The 20,798-nt window shown below is 36.2% G+C and overlaps 1 protein-coding gene across 11 annotated transcripts in view; it reads right to left on the reverse strand.

Annotated features, from left to right (window-relative positions):
• LOC135126359 (UDP-glycosyltransferase UGT5-like) overlaps nt 1–20,798 on the reverse strand; it is a 67,368-nt gene that overhangs the window by 13,577 nt on the left and 32,993 nt on the right. Inside the window, exon 1 of one of the 11 annotated variants that reach the window (XM_064052365.1) lies at nt 17,444–18,295. The exons of 5 other annotated variants lie outside the window; for them this stretch is intronic. In XM_064052365.1, coding sequence (XP_063908435.1) covers nt 17,444–18,280 — 837 coding nt within the window. In that variant the 5' untranslated portion in view covers nt 18,281–18,295. Of the gene's footprint in view, nt 1–3,928; nt 4,766–8,273; nt 9,122–10,365; nt 11,192–15,134; nt 15,984–16,291; nt 17,035–17,443; nt 18,296–20,798 lie in introns of those variants that run through there. 5 more of the 11 variants (XM_064052428.1, XM_064052409.1, XM_064052420.1 and 2 more) reach the window with 5 other exon arrangements.

A 20,798-nucleotide genomic window follows, 5' to 3' on the forward strand; every position in this document is an offset into this window, starting at 1 on the left:
AACATAAATTAAATGTGGGTCGAGGTATATAGTACCAGTGATAGTCAAATTTCATGACTGTGGGATCTCAAACTCAACTTCAAGTCTTCGAAAACAAACATAAATAATAATAATAGTAATAAACATACGTTTGGTGGTTTCCTTATTTCTCCAATATGCATCCCCCCAATTTCTACAACACCAGGAACCAGCGGCCGCGGAAAAAAGAAACTAAAGTAACTGTTGACCCACAACAGACTCATATTTCTGGCAGTGTTACCAATCGATGGGATATCCTGTCCAAAATACTCTCTGGCAGTATCTTCACCAATCGACATAACAAACAAGTCATAAAAAAAATTCTGGTAAAGACCCACTATCAAATTTTCCAGTCTCTCCCAAAACGACATTGGATTTCCAAGATCCAAGGCTGCATTCTGGATGTACGCCGGATGAGTGGGATTTCCAAACTTTCTGCCGACCCATCCTGGGATACTAAGAGGACTAATTTTCACAAGTGGTGCTCGAAATCTGTGCATCAAACTCCAATAGCAGCTGTATCGTTGGGTTAATATTATGTCGTAGTGGTTGATTTCTTGCAAAAATTTGCGAACGAAGTCAGACGCAAATTCCTTACCGCATATTGTTTTTGCATAGTTTCTAATCAAATTAATTTGGAACCATTTTTCCAGTTTTGAACTAGTGAAAAATTTCAGGTTGTAGTAACTCACGTAGAGGTTGTCAGGTTTCGAGAAATGTATGTGAGTGTAGTTGGTGAATGGTATTTTTAGAGAAAAATAACCAGCTGATGATACGTGGTGTCCTTTCTTGATTAGGGCTTCGGTTATTTTGAGAGATAGCATGGAATGACTAACTGAAGAAGACGGATTTACAACGAGAATCTTGAAAGCGCACACCACAGATAAAATTTCCAGAAATATTAACACTAGAAATATGGACACTTTTTGAACGAGCAACATTGTTGCAAATGGTGTTAAATTCAAAGGTAGTGGCAGCTTAACTAAAAAAAAAAACGAATTACTCATTCTTATAACTCATGTTTACAATGGCAGGTTTATTGGAAGAGATATGTAAAACGTACTACAATATAAGTTTAGTATGGTAAGTATATGTTCTTTATGTGTTTTTCTTTAATGAATTAGAGTCGACAAATACTACTATATCACCGATATATTTAATATATTTGTTTATGTTTGTGTTTCCAGAAAGCATTACGTTTTCAGAGAGGACGATGACGATAAGGTAAATTTGCTGCCATGATAGTGAGTAAGTAAAAAAATACTTGTTTTAATTTACAAAATGTAATATTTCGTTTGATGTATCACCGCATTATTAAAATAAATCAAAAGACAATAAACGTCTTTGTTGTCGAAAATGTGGAAAAACCTACTTGTGACAGGCCATGTGTTTTTGCAATGTGGATACCCCCAACTTCCACGACAGCCGCTACTAGCGGTCTCGGAACTTGGTAATTAATAGAGAGCGGATTTTATGAAATTTGCATATCCGTTATTTTTTGCATATAAGTCTTGATATTTAATATGTGAACGAATCATGCTAATTAAAAATGAATACAGCAATAAAAAAATTGCATATTTGCATATATTTGCCTTCTGCTGCATATTTCACGTAATAGGTGCATATTTTGCATTTTTTGTCAATTTTTGTGCTAATTTAAAAAAAAAATTATTGTCATTTTATGGGCATTTATCTAGAAAGACGAAATTTTATTAATCATATTGCAAATATTGTCCTCAGCTTCAAATAACTAGAAAAGGTTTGGGTTTTATGGTAGTTTGGAGACACCATTGGGTGTTAAACCATCCTTCCAGGTAAATTCGCGCCCTATTTACTTTTGGAAATACCGTTCATTCCCAATATTTTGTTCGTTAGTTAAGTGTATTAATTAATGGTACGTTTAGTGGTGGTCGAAGGGACGTTATATTATTATTTTTCATTGTGAGTTTGTATTGAAAGCATTTAACGGGATACAGGTGTATCAATATGTCGAAGATAACTCAAATTAATTTAAGGATTAAAACTTTTCCTGAACTTATTCTTCAAGAACGAACTGTGTTTTGTCGCGCCTGCCTTAAACGGGTAAGTATTTTTACATCCGTGGACGTAGTACGCAGTTTTTCTATTTACAAAATACATTTACTTTAGAATCACCGGAAAAACTTTTTGTTAGAGTATTTCGAAAAATATCTAAAAATAAATTGTTACCACAATAATAATTAAAAAGCGGATTACTACTATTTTTTAATTTGATCTGTTTATATTTATTTTTTAGTATAAGAATATTATCTTTAAAAACGTGATTAATGTGTTAGTGAGATGTAATTAAACACTTTGCAATGTGATTTATGTATTTTTTGTAATAAAACGTAAGCTCGGGAAACCTGCTTTTGAATTTTATACATAAATTTAGTTCGCTTAAGGCCCAATTCTGAATCGAACCTGTTAAAATTTAAAGGTTGTTAAAAAATAAACAGCCAATCAGATTAACGAATTTAACTCGTTACTATGTAAATTTGCAATTTAACACCCTTTAAATTTAACAACTTTGATTCAGAATTGCCCCTTTATTAAGCTTTTTTTTAATTTTTGGAGCATATGCAACTGCATATCTCTGCATATATTAAGAAAGTTACTGCATATTTGCATAAATTTGGTGCATATCATATGATCATATTTCTCAAAATTTTGCTGCATATTTTCCGCTCTCTAGTAATTAAAATGGGCATTGACGAGCAACATGCTGACATTAAACGCTATTTTGCTCAAAGAAGGTAGACCTTCACCGAAGTACTCCTTTGCAGTTTTTTCTCCGTTCGAAGCCATCAGATTTTCGTAATACAATCTCTGAAAAATCCCCATCAAGAAATTATCAATTCTTCTTGCAAACGTTATAGGGTTCACTAAATCCGAAAAAACGTTTGGAACATAGCCTGGATTACTGGGAAGCCCGAACTTTTCGCAAACCCATTCCATGATACCAAAAGTGCTAACTCCTACCACAGGTGCTTCAAATTTATGCATGAAACTCAAATAGCAGTCACTGGTAAACATTTGTGTCACGATTACATCGAAAGGGCCAGAGTCGTTCAAAAATTTTCGGATTTTGTCGGTCCGGAAATCCTGTTCACATATTTCTTTACCGAAAGTTTGAGCCATGTTCATAACCAACCACCTTTGTAATTTGGTGCCTGTGAACATCCCCATATCTAAAAAATTTAGATAACTGTGTCCAGGTTGTCTCAGGTCCAGGCTAGTGTGGTTCCCTTTGATCGGAAAGTAACTGAGAAAAGTTACGTTATGCTGTTTGTCCATTAAACTCAAACTTATCGATTCGAAAATTTTACAGTGGCTTCTTCCGGGGAATGGACATATTATTAGGATCTTGTAGGAATAAACCACAAGACAAATACTTAACAATGTTAGCACTTGGACTAACTGCATTTTTTAAAAACGTACGCATGGATGTTTAGTTATATACGTAGTTTTGTGCAATTTTATTTGCGTAATATTTATCGAATTAGCTATAAAGATAATAGTGAAATATATTTAATGGCTTACGCCGTGACATTGGTAACAAATTAGATCGGTTATTTATTGTCCTTATATTTTGACCTAGATGTTACTAGTATGTGTTTCCGTATGACAAAATTCTCCGCATAGTAGAGTAAAATAACATCCATACAAAAACTAGTGGAGCAGAACGTCGTTTTCTAAAACCTTATTCCCTTCTGAGAAAGCGCGAAAAATTGAAGATATGACAAAATATTACCACCACTAAATATTGTGACAAGACAAATGAATGTGTTTTCATTTACACAATATAACACTTTGTTTGACGTAATAGCGCAAAAACAAATTAAAGTGAAACGTTTTTGTTGTCAAAAATATGAAATATGGAGAAACCTACTACTTGTGATATTCCACATATTTTTCCAAGATGAATTCCTCCAATTTCAACAACAGCGGGTACTAGAGGTCTCGAAACATGGACATTAAAGTGGTTATTGACCAGCAGCATACTGACATTATACACCAATTTGCTCAGAGGTGGTAGGCCTTCACCGAAGTACTCCTTTGCAGTTTTTTCTCCAGTCGAAACTATCAGAATTTCGTAGTACAGTCTTTGAAAAACCCCCATCAACAAATTATCAATTCTTTCCACAAATGTTGTAGGCTTCACTAAATCCGAAAGTGTGTTTGGAATGTAGGCTGGATTACTGGGAAGCCCGAATTTTTCACTAATCCATTCCGTGACACTAACCGTACTAAGTCCAACAACAGGTGCTCCAAATTTGTACATGAAACTCAAATAGCATTCACTATTGAGCATTGGTGCTATAATCACATCGAAAGGGCCAGACTGTTCCAAAAATGTTCGGATTTTGTCGCTTCCGAAATCTTTCCCGCATACTTTTTTTGTGTATGCGAGAGCCAAATTCATAACCAACCACTTTTCTAATTTGGTGCCTGTAAACATCTTCATGTCTAAAAAATTCAGATAAGAGTGTCCAGGTTGTCTCAGATCCACACTAGTGTAGTTCGAAGGTGGCTTTTCTATGGGAAAGTAACTGACAAAAGTTGTGTCGTGTTGTTTTTCCATTAAACCCAAACTAATTTTTTCGAAAACTGTACAGTGGCTCTTTGAGGGAAATGCACATATGACTAGGATCCTGTAGGACCAAGCCACAAGACAAATATTTAACAATATTAGCACTTGGACCAACCGCATTTTTCAGAAACGTACTGACGAATGGTTAGTCACATATTGTTGTTCAAATTTAGGCTTTCATGAGGTTATTTAAACGTTTCTATAAAGATAAGAATGAATTATTCAATGCATATATATTTTTTAATGGTTATGGCATACACTGTCACATTTGTAAATTTCGGCCGATTATTTATATAGTCTCTATTTAAACCTAGACATTTTTAGTATCAACAACAAAAAATTTGTTTGTAGTTAAGTTTCATACGCATGCAAATTGCACTCTAAGGTCATGTCACATCATTATAACCGCCACCGGTTTTTGTTATAGCCGTACACCCCATTTCGGCGTATTGTCATGGTTTCCGCGTCACCGCCTTGACAGGATCCGAAGAAGTCCCGTCTAGTGAGGAGCCGTCGTTGGGGACGCCACAGGACGAGCTTGAGCGGTTTCTTCTTGATCTTATTTGGCCAAATGTCGCGTGACCGTTTCCTCGACTGGAGTATCTCAGGTGCTTAGTCCCCGACAGGGAGTTGGCGCCCGAGCAACCGTCCCCGTCGAAGGCGTGCATTAGTGGGTCATTTTTCAAGTCTTGATCTGGACAAAGACTTCAGATGTGTAATACCACTTTACAGGAGCCGACATTATTGCCAATAGTTGAAACAGAAACGGTGTCCGTTTAGTTAAAAATAGAATTTCAGGTTAGTAGTCACCACACTGGTGCTATTAGCTACTCATTGTCGTAAATTATGTTTTTACGACCCTTCAGATATGCAAGCTGTATATCGTTTAACATATTAAATATGTATTTTTCATTGTTTTTATACCTATGCAAATTTATCGGCTAGTGATAAAAATGAATTTAAAAAAGACAAAATAAAGTTGGTTCACAAATAATAATAATGAAAAATATAAAACAAAACTAAGAGACGAAAAGTTCTTGGCGTATACTGATTTTGCACAATTTCTCATCATTTTTGTCATTTTTGTTAGACCTTGTGTTACTTTGAGGACAATATTATGGGGCATGTATATGGATTTTCAATTATTTTCTGTAATGAACACTAATCATTTGATAATTTCGTAAATAGTGCGCCAGATAACATATTATTAGTTCACATTTGATATTTTCGTGCAGTTGTTGTTTACAAAGACATTACGTTCTCCGAAAGTGGGTAAAATTAAAGATAAGATAAATGTAGTGACTTAATAATAAGAGAATAAAATTTGCAAAATGTAAAAGGTTGCTTAACCCACTATTGCAAAAACAAAATAAACATAAAGGTAATGAAATAATGCCGTTTATTCTGTCGTAAAAAAAAATCACCATTAACTGACTCCCGACCGTTCGATACAAGCAACTGATGACTGGCCGTTTTCGTGTTTTTGCACGATTCTTATCAGTCACTTTTTCGGTTCTTAATCCGAGTCGTTCTGTGCCACTCATTTGAAGAAGTAGGTTAATTTACATTTAATTTTAAATAATTTTTTCTAGACACTGAAGTGTTGTGTATATGTTGTGGTGTCCAAGTAACGTTTGTTGAATTATCGATAAAGATAACAGTGAAACATTTTTAATGGCCTACGTTGCGACATTACAAATAGCAAATTACAATGACGATTACAAATTGATCGGTCATTAACCGCGTAAAAAAGTGTGTGTACTTACGTTTGTGTATGACAAGGTTTTCTGCATAGTAGAGTAAAATAACATCTATACAAAAACTAGTGGATCAGAATGTCGTTTCCAATCTCAGAAAATGGGAAAAATTGATGATACGATGAAAATATTACCACGTCTAAATGTTGAGACAAGACAAATAAATATGTTTTAATTTACACAAAGTAACACTTTGTTTGAGGCAATAGTGCAAAAATAAACTAGGAATAAAGATAATGAAACGTTTTTGTTGTCAAAAATATGAAATATGGAGAAACCTACTACTTGTGATAGTCTGCATATTTTTCCAAGATGAATTCCTCCAATTTCCACAACAGCGTGTACTAAAGGTCTTGCAACATGGTAATTAAAATGGTTATTGACAAGCAGCATGCTGACATTATATACTAATTTGTTCAAAGGTGGTAGGCCTTCACCGAAATACTCCTTTGCAGTTTGTTCTCCAGCTGAGACCACTAAAGTTTCATAGTACAATCTTTGCATAACTCCCATCAAAAAATTATCAATTCTTTCCAAAAACGTTGTAGGATTCACTAATTCCGAATAAGTGTTTGGAATGTAGGCCGGATTACTGGGAAGCCCGAACTTTTCACTAACCCATTCCGTGACACTAAGCGTACTAATTCCAACAACAGGCGCTCCAAATTTATACATGAAACTCAAATAGCAGTCACTGTTGAACATGGGTGTCACGATCACATCGAAAGGGCCTGATCGTTCTAAAAACGTTCGGATTTTCTCGCTTCCGAAATCTTTTTCGCATACTGTTTTCGTGTACGATAAAATCAAATTCATAACCAACCATTGTTGTAATTTGGTGCCTGTGAACATCTTCATGTCTAAAAAATTCAGATACGAGAGTCCAGGTTGTCTCAGATCCACGCTAGTGTAGTTCGAATATGGCTTCTCCATGGGAAAGTAACTCAGAAAAGTTATATCGTGCTGTTTTTCCCATAAACCGAAACTGATTTTTTCAAAAACTTTACAGTGGCTCCTTCCGGGGAATGCACATATGACTAGGATCCTGTAGGACCAAGCCACAAGACAAATATTTAACAATATTAGCACTTGAACCAACCGCATTTTGCAATAGATTTGAATGCAAACGTTCAAATCTAGGTCTTCATGTATTAGTTAAAAGTATCCATAAAGATAAGATTGAAATATTCAATGCAGATTTATTTTTTAATGGTTGTGACGTACACTGTGACATTCGTTACAAATTTCGACAGATTATCTACGGCCTGCATATTTCGACTTAGGTGTTTTTAATATCAGGACGTCAAAAACTAAAAAAACTGTTAGCGGTTAAGTTTCATGCGAATGTAAATTGGTACGAGGGCCCTAAAATGGCCGAAATAAATTATTTTAGAACTAGACCGGATTAATGTACCGCGGGCTGGGGTTATTTCGTGACAACCGCGTCGCGCCGACGATTCGAGACCGACATTCAGTCTGAGAACGTGTGCAAAGAGAGTTGCAATTGATTAGCTCGCCGACACCGTTTTTATTATAGCCGTACGTCTCACTTGTACGTATTGACCTCGCTTTAGCGTCGCCGCATCCACAGGATTCGAAGAAGTCCTGTCCAGTGAGGAGCCGCAGCCAGGGAGGCCAAAGGACAACCTTGTTGTTGTTTTTGTTTGCCGAAAATTCTTTAATGCGACTTTTGATATTTTCGTGCCGTTTCGTTTACAAAGACATTACTTTGTCCGAAAGTGGGTAAAGATAAGATAATTTTAGTGGCTAATAGAATAAAATTTGCAAAATGTAAAGGGTTGCATAACGAAATACTGCAGAAACAAAATAAATATAAAGGTAATGAAATAATGACGTTTTTTGGGTCGTAAAAATGCAAAACCTACTTGTGCCAGCTCACGTATTTTTCTAATATGCATTCCTCCAATTTCCATAACAGCCGGTACTAGAGGTCTTGGTACATGGTAATTAAAATGGTTATTGACAAGCAATACGCTGACATTATGTACCAATTCCCTCAAAGACGGAAGCCTTCCACCGAAGTATTCCTTTGCAGTTTTTTCTCCATACGAAACCATCAAAATTTCGTGGCACAGTCTTTGAATAAACCCCATCAAGAAATTATCAGTTCTTCCCAAAAACGTCATAGGGTTCACTAAGTCCGAAATAGTGTTTGGAATGTAGGCTGGGTTACTCGGAAGTCCGAACTTTCCACTAACCCATTCCACTATACTAACAGTACTAACTCCCACAACAGGTGCTCCAAATTTATACATGAGACTCAAATAGCAGTCGCTATTGACCACTGGTGCCACTATTACATCGAAAGAGTGAGATTGTTTTAAAAATTTTCGGACTTGCTCGGACGCGAAATCTTTTTCGCAAATTCTCATCGCCGCCTCTTGAATCAAACGCAAATTGAACCAGTTTTGGAATTTGGAACCTGTGTACATCTTCAAATTTAAATAGTTCAGATAGGAGTGCCCAGGTTGTCTCAGATCCACGCTAGTGTAGTTTCGAGATGGTTCATCGATGGGAAAATAACTGAGAAAAGTTACGTCGTGCTGTTTTTCCATTAAACCCAAACTTATTGTTTCGAATATTTTACAGTGGCTCTTCGCGGGGTATGCACATATGACTAGGATTCGGTAGGACCAAGCCACAAAACAAAGATTTAACAATATTAGCACTTGGACTAACTGCATTGTTCAAAAGTCTAAACACAAGTGCTTAGATTTCATGAGGTTGTTTCGTTTTTAAAGATAAGAGTGAAATATTGTGTGAATGCTAATCATTAATGGCTTTTTCGTATATGTGACGTTCGTCACAAATTTAGACCTGCTATTTAGTGCCTATATATTTTTACTGACATGTTTCCATTATTTGTATGCTAGCAAAGAAAAAATGTATGTGTAGATTGTATTATACCTATTGTTGTACAAATTTTTCGGATTACGATAAAAATGAGAAACAAAAATATAATAAAAATAATGATGAAAAATATAAAATAAAACTCACAAGTTCACATATCAAGCTAAAACTGATGCTCAAAATTCCCTTAAACCCAAACTGATTTTTTCAAAAACTTTACAGTGGCTCCTTCCGGGGAATGCACATATGACTAGGATCCTGTAGGACCAAGCCACAAGACAAATATTTAACAAAATTAGCACTTGAACCAACCGCATTTTGCAATAGATTTGAATGCAAACGTTCAAATCTAGGTCTTCATGTATTAGTTAAAAGTATCCATAAAGATAAGATTGAAATATTCAATGCAGATTTATTCTTTAATGGTTGTGACGTACACTGTGACATTCGTTACAAATTTCGACCGATTAATTATCTATGGCCTGCATATTTCGACTTAGGTGTTTTTAAAATCAGGACGTCAAAAACTAAAAAAACTGCTTGCGGTTATGTTTCATTCGAATGTAAATTGGTACGAGGGTCCTAAAATGTCCGAAATAAATTATTTTTGAACTAGACTGGATTAATGTACCGCGGGCAGGAGTTATTTCGTGACAACCGCGTCGCGCCGACGATTCGAGACCGGCATTCAGTCTGAGAACGTGCGCGAAGAGAGTTGCAATTGATTAGCTCGCCGACACCGTTTTTATTATAGCCGTACGTCACACTTGTACGTATTTACCTCGCTTTAGCGTCGCCGCATCCACAGGTTTCGAAGAAGTCCCGTCCAGTGAGGGGCCGAAGCCAGGGAGGCCAAAGGACAACCTTGTTGTTGTTTTTTTTTGCCGAAAATTCTTTAATGCGATTTACTTTTGATATTTTCGTGGCGTTGCGTTTACAAAGACATTACTTTGTCCGAAAGTGGGTAAAGATAAGATAATTTTAGTGGCTAATAGAATAAAATTTGCAAAATGTAAAAGATTGCATAACGAAATACTGTAGAAACAAAATAAATATAAAGATAATGAAATAATGACGGTTTTTGTGTCGTAAAAATGCAAAACCTACTTGTGTCAGCTCATGTATTTTTCTAATATGCATGCCTCCAATTTCCATAACAGCCGGTACTAGAGGTCTTGGAACATGGTAATTAAAATGGTTATTGACAAGCAATACGCTGACATTATGTACCAATTCCCTCAAAGGCGGAAGCCTTCCACCGAAGTACTCCTTTGCAGTTTTTTCACCATACGAAACCATCAAAATTTCGTCACACAGTCTTTGAATAAGCCCCATCAAAAAATTATCAGTTCTTCCCAAAAACGTGATAGGGTTCACTAAGTCCGAAATAGTGTTTGGAATGTAGGCTGGGTTATTCGGAAGTCCGAACTTTCCAGTAACCCATTCTAGTATACTAACAGTACTAACTCCCACAACAGGTGCTCCAAATTTATACATGAGACTCAAATAGCAGTCGCTATTGACCACTGGTGCCACGATTACATCGAAAGAGTGAGATTGTTTTAAAAATTTTCGGACTTGCTCGGACGCGAAATCTTTTTCGCAAATTCTCATCGCCGCCTCTTGAATCAAACGCAAATTGAACCAGTTTTGGAATTTGGAACCTGTGTACATCTTCAAATTTAAATAGTTCAGATAGGAGTGCCCAGGTTGTCTCAGATCCACGCTAGTGTAGTTTCGAGATGGTTCATCGATGGGAAAATAACTGAGAAAAGTTACGTCGTGCTGTTTTTCCATTAAACCCAAACTTATTGTTTCGAATATTTTACAGTGGCTCTTCGCGGGGTATGCACATATGACTAGGATTCGGTAGGACCAAGCCACAAAACAAAGATTTAACAATATTAGCACTTGGACTAACTGCATTGTTCAAAAGTCTAGACACGAGTGCTTAGATTTCATGAGGTTGTTTCGTTTTTAAAGATAAGAGTGAAATATTGTGTGAATGCTAATCACTAATGGCTTTTTCGTATATGTGACGTTCGTAACAAATTTAGACCTGTTATTTAGTGTCTGTATATTTTAACCGACATGTTTCCATTATCTGTATGCTAACAAAGAAAAAATGTATGTGTAGATTGTATTATACCTATTGTTTTATGTACAAATTTTTCGGCTTACGATAAAAATGAGAAACAAAAATATAATAAAAATAATGATGAAAAAAATAAAATAAAACTCACAAGTTCAACATATCAAGCTAAAACTGATGCTCAAAATCTGGGTTTTTCATCATAATGATCAGTTTCTTTCAAAAATTTGCGAACACTAACACTAGAATTGTAAACACGTTTTGGATTACCACCCATGTTCTAGATGGTTTTAATTTAAAAAGTAGACTATTAAACTAACGAGTAATTCATTCTGATAAGTCACGTATGTAAAAAGTAGCAGTTTTATTGATAACCATATGCTAAACTTTTACTGAAATATAAAATAAAGTATGTACATGGGTTTGCAAATACATATTTGCTGTTATGGAACACTAATCATCTATTTCTATATGTTCGATCACATATTGTTAAGAAAGAAACCCAAACGCCGCCCCGGTGCGACGCCTATGTGTTCTAATATGTATGGCGATGATGACTCACCGCAGCCAGACGGCGTTCGCCGGAAAAGAGCCTGGAATCGGATGTCGCGACGGGTGTTCGAGAACAAGCCTAGAAGCAATAATGAAGAACTTCGAGAAGGACTGCGCGGCTGTTTAAGTGAGGACCACCGTCGGGAGTAGTTAGTGTAGTCCAGACAACGAGAGCTGAATTCAGTTAACAAGTCGAGTCCAAGGAGTGTCGCGAAAAGCCAGTGATGTTGCGCCGGGATTATTTTGACGTAATACCGCAAAAATAAACTAAGAGTAAATGTAATAATGAAACGTTTTTGTTGTCAAAAATAAGAAAAGTGGAGAAACCTACTACTTGTGATAGCCCACATATTTTTCCAAGATGAATTCCGCCAATTTCCACAACAGCGGGTACTAAAGGTCTTGGAACATGGTAATTAAAATGGTTATTGACGAGCAGCATGCTGACATTATATAGGGGAAGGGGGCCTAAAGCGGGCATAGAGCCTAAAGCGGGCACTCTCTTTAGTTTTGGCGTTTCAAAAGATGGTGCGCCCTAACCGCGCGGACATAGTGCATCCCCTCCCGCATACTTCACATCAGTCGCCCGGGCCTCCTGAGAGTACCCAATTATGTGCTGTAATAAATAAATAATTTTCACATGATTTTGAAAAATATTGCAAAGTGTGTCACATCTGTTTTTTCTATGTTTGTGATTTTTAAGCTAAGTATGAAATTCGTTAATCAATTTGTGTTTATTCGGCTACCATAAGGTAGCAGTTAACTGCCACTTGTCGAATCATTTTGAGTTTAGATGTTGTTTGCAATTTTAATTGTCGAAATGGGCAAAGCGGGCAGGGCAAAGCGGGCACTTGTCCGGTTTGCCCTTCTAGTGTATTTACTAAATATCTATAGTTGTTTCGAAAAGAAGAACAAAGGCAATGTGGAGTCTGTGAAACAAATTATAAAAGAAGAACTTGCTGAAGATAAAACGAAGTCTAAGAAGTGAAAAAACCAAAAAGAAAAATACGAGATATATCGCTTTAAAAAAATTATATTTCGAATTACCAAACGTCAATCCAGGGGACCTTCATATTTATATTCATATCTAGTCTACAGTTTTTACAAAAAAAAAATTATAAAGTTGAGCAACTTTTACATCACACTTTAATCGGCACATTGATGCATTTTTTGACGAAGTGCTGAAGAGGTTTGCATTTTGAGATAGAAGGTCCTCTGGGGAAAAGTGTCAGCTTTCTTTTGACACCATTTATAATCCTAAAAAAATCCATGACTGAGGTAAATAACTCTCGAAAAGTCAAAATCTATTAAAATGAGCTTACTTAACTTCTGGTTTGGTTGCAGACTTCAGTATTTCTAAAATGCAATTCCGGAAACCCCGACAATGTTTTCAATGTATTTAGTATAGAGCGAAACCGAACCAGACCCCAACCTTAACCATTGCCTGGTTTGCCCTAGTTGAATGCCCGCTTTAGGCCTCCCCGTAGGGCAAAGCGGGCAGTTGTAAAGATTTAGTTATCTGCTTCTAACTTTTTTTTTAATAAACTTTCTTCAATTTTAGTTATGCATCATTGAAAAGGGTTAAATCAAGCATTATAATATAAAAATTTAAAGGATCTAGATTATCCATAAACTACTTTTTTTAATATTTTTCCTTATGGTGCCCGCTTTGGGCCCTCTTCCCCTACCAATTTGTTCAAAGGTGGTAGGCCTTCACCGAAGTACTCCTTTGCAGTTTTTTCTCCAGTCGAAACCATCAGAATTTCGTGGTACACTCTTTGAAAAAGACCATTCAACAAATTATCAATTTTTTCCACAAGGGTTGTAGGATTCCCTAATTCCGCAAGACTATTTGGAATGTAGGCCGGATTATTGGGAATCCCGAACTTTTCACTAACCCATTCCGTGACACTAATCGCACTAATTCCAACAACAGGTGCTCCAAATTTGTACATGAAACTCAAATAGCAGTCACTATTGAGCATTGGGGCCACGATTACATCAAAAGAGTGAGATTCTTTTAAAAATTTTCGGACTTGGTCGGATGCGAAATCTTTTTCGCAAATTAATTTCGTGGTCTCCACAGCGAAAACCAGACTCAACCAATTTTGGAATTTGGTTCCTGTGTACATCTTCAAACTTAAATAATTCAGATAAGAGTGTCCGGGTTGTCTCAGATCCACGCTAGTATAGTTCAGAGATGGCTCCTCGATGGGAAAATAACTAAGGAAGGTTATGTCATGCTGTTTTTCCATTAAACCCAAACTTATTGCTTCGAAAATTTTACAGTGGCTCCTCCCGGGGAATGCACAAATGACTAGGATCCTGTAGGACCAAGCCACAAAACAAAGATTTAACAATATTAGCACTTGGACTAACTGCATTGCTCAGAAGTCTACACACTAGTGTTTACATGTTCATGGGGTTGTTTTGAAGTTTTTTAAAGATAAGAATGAAATATTGAGTGCATATTAATTATTAATGGTTATGACGTACATGTGATATTCGTTACAAGTTTCGACTTGTTTTTTTAATGTTTGTGTATTTTTAGCTGCATGTTTCCATTACCTGAACGCCGACAAAGAAAAAATGTATGTGTAGATAAGTTTTATACGAATGCAGAGACGTGTTAGACGCCTGAGTAAATAATTTTATTGTATATATTATTTGATGTGTAAATTTTTCGGCCTACGATACAAATAAAAATAAAAATTTAATAAAAACAAACGCGAAAAATATTAAACAAGTTAGACGGAAAGTCGTTCTTCTGGTATTTTGAGAAACAAATTATAATAACTATTTGAATGAGATTCTTATTAGTGTATTCATTACACTAGAATTATAAACAATTTTTGGACTACCACCCATGTTCTAGATGGTTTTAATTTAAAAATTAGACTATTAACCAACGAATAATTCATTCTGATAAGGCATGTAATGTAAAAAGTAGCAGTTTTACAGATAACGATTTGTAAACATGTTAGTGAAATATAATATAAGGTATGAGGCGTGCTTTCTAATATTTTGTGTTATGGAACACTAATCACTTGATAATTTCGTAATTAATGGTGTTCGATAACATATTATTGGTTGGCATTTGACATTTTCGTACAGTTGTCTTTTGTAAAGACATTGTATTCTCAGAAAGTGGCTCAAATTAAAGATAAGATAAATTAAGTGAGCTTCAGACACACAAATTGTCGTTTTTGTGTCGTAAATATGCAAAACCTACTTGTGGTACTTCACGTATTTTTCTAACATGGATTCCTCCAATTTCCAGAACAGCCGGTACTAGAGGTCTTCGAACATGGTAATTAAAATGGTGATTGACAAGCATAATGCTGACATTATATACTAATTTGTTCAAAGACGGTAGCCCTTCACCGAAGTACTCCTTTGCAATTTTTTCTCCATTCGAAACCATCAGATTTTCGTAATACAGTCTGTGAAACACTCCCATCAAAAAATTGTCAATTCGTCCCACAAACGTTATAGGGTTCACTAATTCCGAAAGAGTGTTTGGTACGTAGGCTGGGTTACTGGGTAGCCCGAACTTTTCACTGACCCATTCCATGACACCAGTAGTACTAACTCCTACAACGGGTGCTTCAAACTTGTACATGAAACTCAAATAGCAGTCACTGTTGAACGTTGGTGCCACGATTACATCGAAAGGGCCCGATTGGTTCAAAAAGCTCCGGACTGTGTCTGTCCCGAAATCTTCCTCACATATTCGTTTGGCGAAAGCTTGAGCTAAATTTATGGTCAACCACTTTTGTATTTTGGTACCTGTGAACATCTCCATGTCTAAATGATTGAGATAAGAGTGTCCAGGTTGTCTCAGGTCCACTCTAGTGTGGTTCAAATGTGGCTCCTCGATAGCAAAGTAACTGAGAAGAGTTACATCATGTTGTTTTTCAATTAATCCTAAGCTTATTATTTCGAAAATCTTAGAGTGGCTCCTTCCGGGGAACGCAGATATGACTAGGATTCTGTAGGACCAACCCACAAAACAAAAGTTTAACAATATTAGCACTCGGACTAACTGCATTTTTCGAAACCGAATACACAAATGCTTACTTGAATGCGCAAATTAATGCTTTTATGAGGCTTGTTAAGTGTATATATAAAGATAAAAGTAAAATATTCGGTGCATATTTTATTTTTAATGGTCATGACATGAAATGTGACACATTGCCGAAATAAATTACTGTAAAATTATATTGACCCAGAAAAATGGCTTGTCTGTTTACCTAGAATAAAATTTGGTGCCCATGATCTGAATTTAGTCTAGTTTTCTATTTAGCTTAGATGCTATATTTGTACGTACATTTTCCCCTAGTAGAGGATAACAACATCTGTAGGAAAAGATAAAGAACTTGAACCTACTTGTGGTAGCTCACGTATTTTTCTAATGTGTATTCCTCCAATTTCCACAACTGCCGGTACTAGAGGTCTTGGAACATGGTAATTAAAATGGTTATTGACAAGCAACATGCTGACATTATACACTAGTTTCTTGAAAGGCGGCAGGTCTTCACCGAAGTACTTCTTTGCAATTCCTTCCCCATTCGAAACCATCAGATTTTCGTAATATAGTCTGTGAAACACTCCCATCAAAAAATTGTCAATTCGTCTCACAAACGTTATAGGGTTCACTAATTCCGAGAGAGTGTTTGGAACGTAGGCTGGATTACTGGACAGTCCGAACTTTTCACTAACCCATTCCATAACACTAAGAGTACTAACTCCCACAACAGGTGCTTCAAATTTGTACATGAAGCTCAAATAGCAGTCACTGTTGAACATTGGTGCCACAATTAAATCGAAAGGGCCGGATTGGTTCAAAAATTTTCGGACTGTGTCGGTCCCGAAATCTTTTTCGCATATTCCTTTCGCGTAAGCTCGGACCAAATTTATGATCAACCACTTCTGTACTATGGTGCCTGTGAATATCGCCATGTCTAAGTTGTTCAGGTAAGAGTGTCCAGGTTGTCTCAGATCTACGCTTGTATGGTTCAAAAGTGGCTCTTCGATGGGAAAGTAGCTGAGATAAGTTATGTCATGTTGTTTTTCCATTAAACCCACACTTATTGTTTCGAAAATTTTACAGTGGCTTTTTCCGGGGAATGCACATATGACTAAGATCTTATAGGAGCAAACCACAAAACAAAGGTTTAAGAATATTAGCACTTGGACTGACTGCATTTTTCAAAACGTAGACATGAACGTTTAAAGCTTACTCATTCGTTGCTGTTCAAATTTAAGTTTTCATGAGGTTTGTTAATCGTATCTATAAAGATAAGTGTGAAATACTTATATTTTTTAATGACTTTGACCTACACAATGACAAATGGTTGCAGTAATTTATTTTAGAATTGGACTGACTTAGAAAAATTGTTTACATTGTTATCGAGGTTAAACTTTGTTATTTAGTCTGAATTTAGACATTTTTATATATATTTTTTGATGTTATATTTGTATGACTGTACACTTTCCGCCTAATAGAGTATAACAACATAATATAAAAATGAAACATACGTTTGGTGGTTTTTGTAGTTTTCCAGTTTGAATTCCTCCCATTTCTGCAATCGTAGGCACCAGTGACAGTGGAATAAAGTAGGTGAAGTAAGTATTAACCAACAGGAAACTAATATTGAAGGCCATGCTTCTCAATGACGGTAAATCTTCTCCAAAATACTTTTTGGCAATTTTCTCTCCAGTTGACACAATGAAGTAATCATAAAACAATTTCTGATAGACATTCACAAATAGAGTTTCCATCTTCATCCAAAACCCCATAGGTTTCATATTATCCAGAACAACGTTTGGAACGTGAGACGGATTTGAAGGATTTCCTAACCTTTCACTGATCCACACCGGCATGAATATGGTAGAAATTCCGATAACCGGGACTCTATATTTGTGCGCTAAACTGAAAAAGCAGTCACCGCTGAAAGCCAGAGTTATCATTACGTCAAAATTGTGGGTTTCGTTAAAAAATCTATGAACAGAATCTGCTCCAAAATCATCGCCACATAAAGTTTCGGCATAAGCTTTCATATATTTCATCATGAACCATTTTTCAGATCTTGATCCAGAGAAGGACTTCAGATCAAAATAGGAAATGTACACACTGTCAGGTTTAGCTAACCGGACGTAAGTGCAGTTCGCCAATGGCGTTCCAAAGGGAAAATGACCGATTGAACTGACTTGGTGTCCTTTTTTGACCAAACCTTCAGTAAGTTTGAAAAAGGGCAAATCGTGGCTTTTTCCAGGAAAAGGATTAACAATTAGAATTTTGAACGAGAACACCAGTGGAAACACCGTTAATATTGTTAACACTGCGAACAGTCGCACTTTAGGAAGGGCCGACATTATGGCAAATGATTTAAATTTGTGAAATGCGCATATATATACCAAGAAGATTTATGGTCCACAAAAAATAAACGATAATAATTTAGTTATTCATTGTGATAAGTTGTGTCACAAAACGAACGTAAAGATAATGGTTAACGACATTTATGTCGTGGTATATGTGGAAAATCTTGTTGGTTATAGAACCAGTATTTTTCCAAAACAGAGTCGTCTAAGTTCCATCGCCACGGATAGAAGAACCCGCCAAATATTATATGTGGTACAAACATTATTTATTTACTTTAAGAATGGTTATTACCTACACCGCCATGTTTGCTGTAAAGTAAGAACAATTGGACCGATTATTTAGTATTTGTTTAGTTTGACCTAGATTTTTTTAAACATCTGCCCCATCCATAAAAAGCAAAAAAGGATTATAAAAAATCATACTTTTGGTGGTTTTTGAATTTTTCCAGTTTGAATTCCTCCCATTTCCACAATCGCAGGCACCCATGGTTGTGGAGAATAGTACGTAAAGTAAGTATTTTCCAACAAGAGACTGATATTAAAAGCGATGGTTCTCAACGATGGTAAATCTTGTCCAAAGTACTCTTTGGCAGTTTCCTCCCCAACTGACACAACGAATAAATCATAAAATAATATTTGATAAACTCCCACTAGTAGATTCTCCATCCTCACCCAGAACCCCATTGGGTTCACATGATCCAGACCCATGTTCGGAATATGAGACGGATTCGACGGATTTCCAAACCTTTCAGCAATCCAAATTGGGATGCTAAGAGTAGTAATTCCGACGATTGGGACTTTATATTTGTGTATTAAGCTCAAAAAGCAGTCACTGCAAAATGCGGAAGTTATCATCACGTCAAAATTGTTAGTTTCCTTCAAGAATCTGCGAAGAGAATCGGATGCAAAATCCTTGCCGCATAAACTTTTGGCATATGCGTCGGCTAGTTTCACCGAGAACCATTTCTGAGATCTTGATCCAGAGAACGAATTTAGTTCGTAAAAGCTTACGTATACATTTTCAGGTTTGGATAATTGGACGTGAGTGTAGTTGGTTGTTGTTTCTAGGGGAAAATGACCGACTGAAGTGATTTGATGACCTTTTTTGACCAAACCTCCCGTGAGTTTGAGAAAAGGCAAAGAAATGCTCTTTGCTGGAAAAGGATTAACAACTAGTATCTTGAAAGAGTACACCAGTGGGAAAAGCACTAACACTGTTAACACTTCGAATAGTAGCACTTTTCCGGGAGACAACATTTTTGTAAATAGTTGGAAATTGTAAAATGTGCGTTTATATACCAAGAGAATTAATGGTTATTAGTTTCTCAGTCTGATAATTTTGGTTTATTACCCACGTTTAGTTCGAAAATATATTTAAACCATGCTGATATGTTAAATGCGTAGTTTCCACGCTTTGTCTAATGTTTAACTTATTTTATTAGGTACAATAATGAAAATTCCACAGGATAATTAAAGTGCAAACATAATGTAACAAAACGTACGTTTGGTGGTTTTTGTACTTTTCCAGTTTGAATTCCTCCCATTTCCGCAATCGCAGGCACCAGTGGCCGCGGAGTAAAATAACTGAAGTATGTATTAACCAACAGGAAACTAATATTGAAGGCCATGCTTCTCAATGATGGTAAATCTTCTCCAAAATACTTTTTGGCAAATTTCTCTCCAATTGACACAACGAAGTAATCATAAAATAATCTCTGATAGACGTTCACTAGTAAATTTTCTATGTTCATCCAAAACCCCATAGGGTTCATATTCTCCAGAGCAACGTTTGGAATGTAAGATGGATTTGAAGGATTTCCTAACCTTTCACTGATCCACACTGGGATGTACATACCAGTAATTCCGACAACTGGGACTTTATATTTGTGCGCTAAACTGAAAAAGCAGTCACCGCTGAATGCCAGAGTTACCATTACGTCAAAGTTGTGGATTTCGTTAAAAAATCTACGAACAGAATCCGATGCAAAATCCTTGGCACATAAAGTTTCGGCATAATCTTTGACAATATTCATCACAAACCATTTCTCAGATCTTGATCCAGAGAAGGACTTCAGATCAAAAAAAGAAACGTACACATTTTCAGGTTTAGCTAACCGGACGTAAGTGCAGTTCGCCAATGGCGTTCCTAGAGGAAAATGACCGATTGCAGTGACTTGGTGTCCTTTTTTGACCAAACCTTCAGTGAGTTTAAAAAAGGGTAAATCGTGGCTTTTGCCAGGAAACGGATTAACAATCAGAATTTTGAAAGAGTACACTAATGGGAAAAACGTTAACACTGCTAACAGTGCGAACAGTAGCACTTCTGCAGGAGCCGACATTATGGCTAATACTTTAAATTTGTAAAATGCACGTATATATACCAAGAGGATTTATGATCAGGAAATAATACATCGGTACTATTTGTTATTCAGTGTGATAAGTTATCCTGGAAAACGAATATAAAGATAATGGATAACGACGTTATTGTTATGGTATAGGTGGAAGAATCTAT

The sequence above is a fragment of the Zophobas morio genome, unplaced genomic scaffold (assembly GCF_036711695.1).
Source record: "Zophobas morio isolate AGI-343-1 ecotype UQ-CSIRO unplaced genomic scaffold, CSIRO_AGI_Zmor_V1 ptg000002l, whole genome shotgun sequence".
In the NCBI taxonomy this organism is placed as follows: domain Eukaryota; kingdom Metazoa; phylum Arthropoda; class Insecta; order Coleoptera; family Tenebrionidae; genus Zophobas; species Zophobas morio.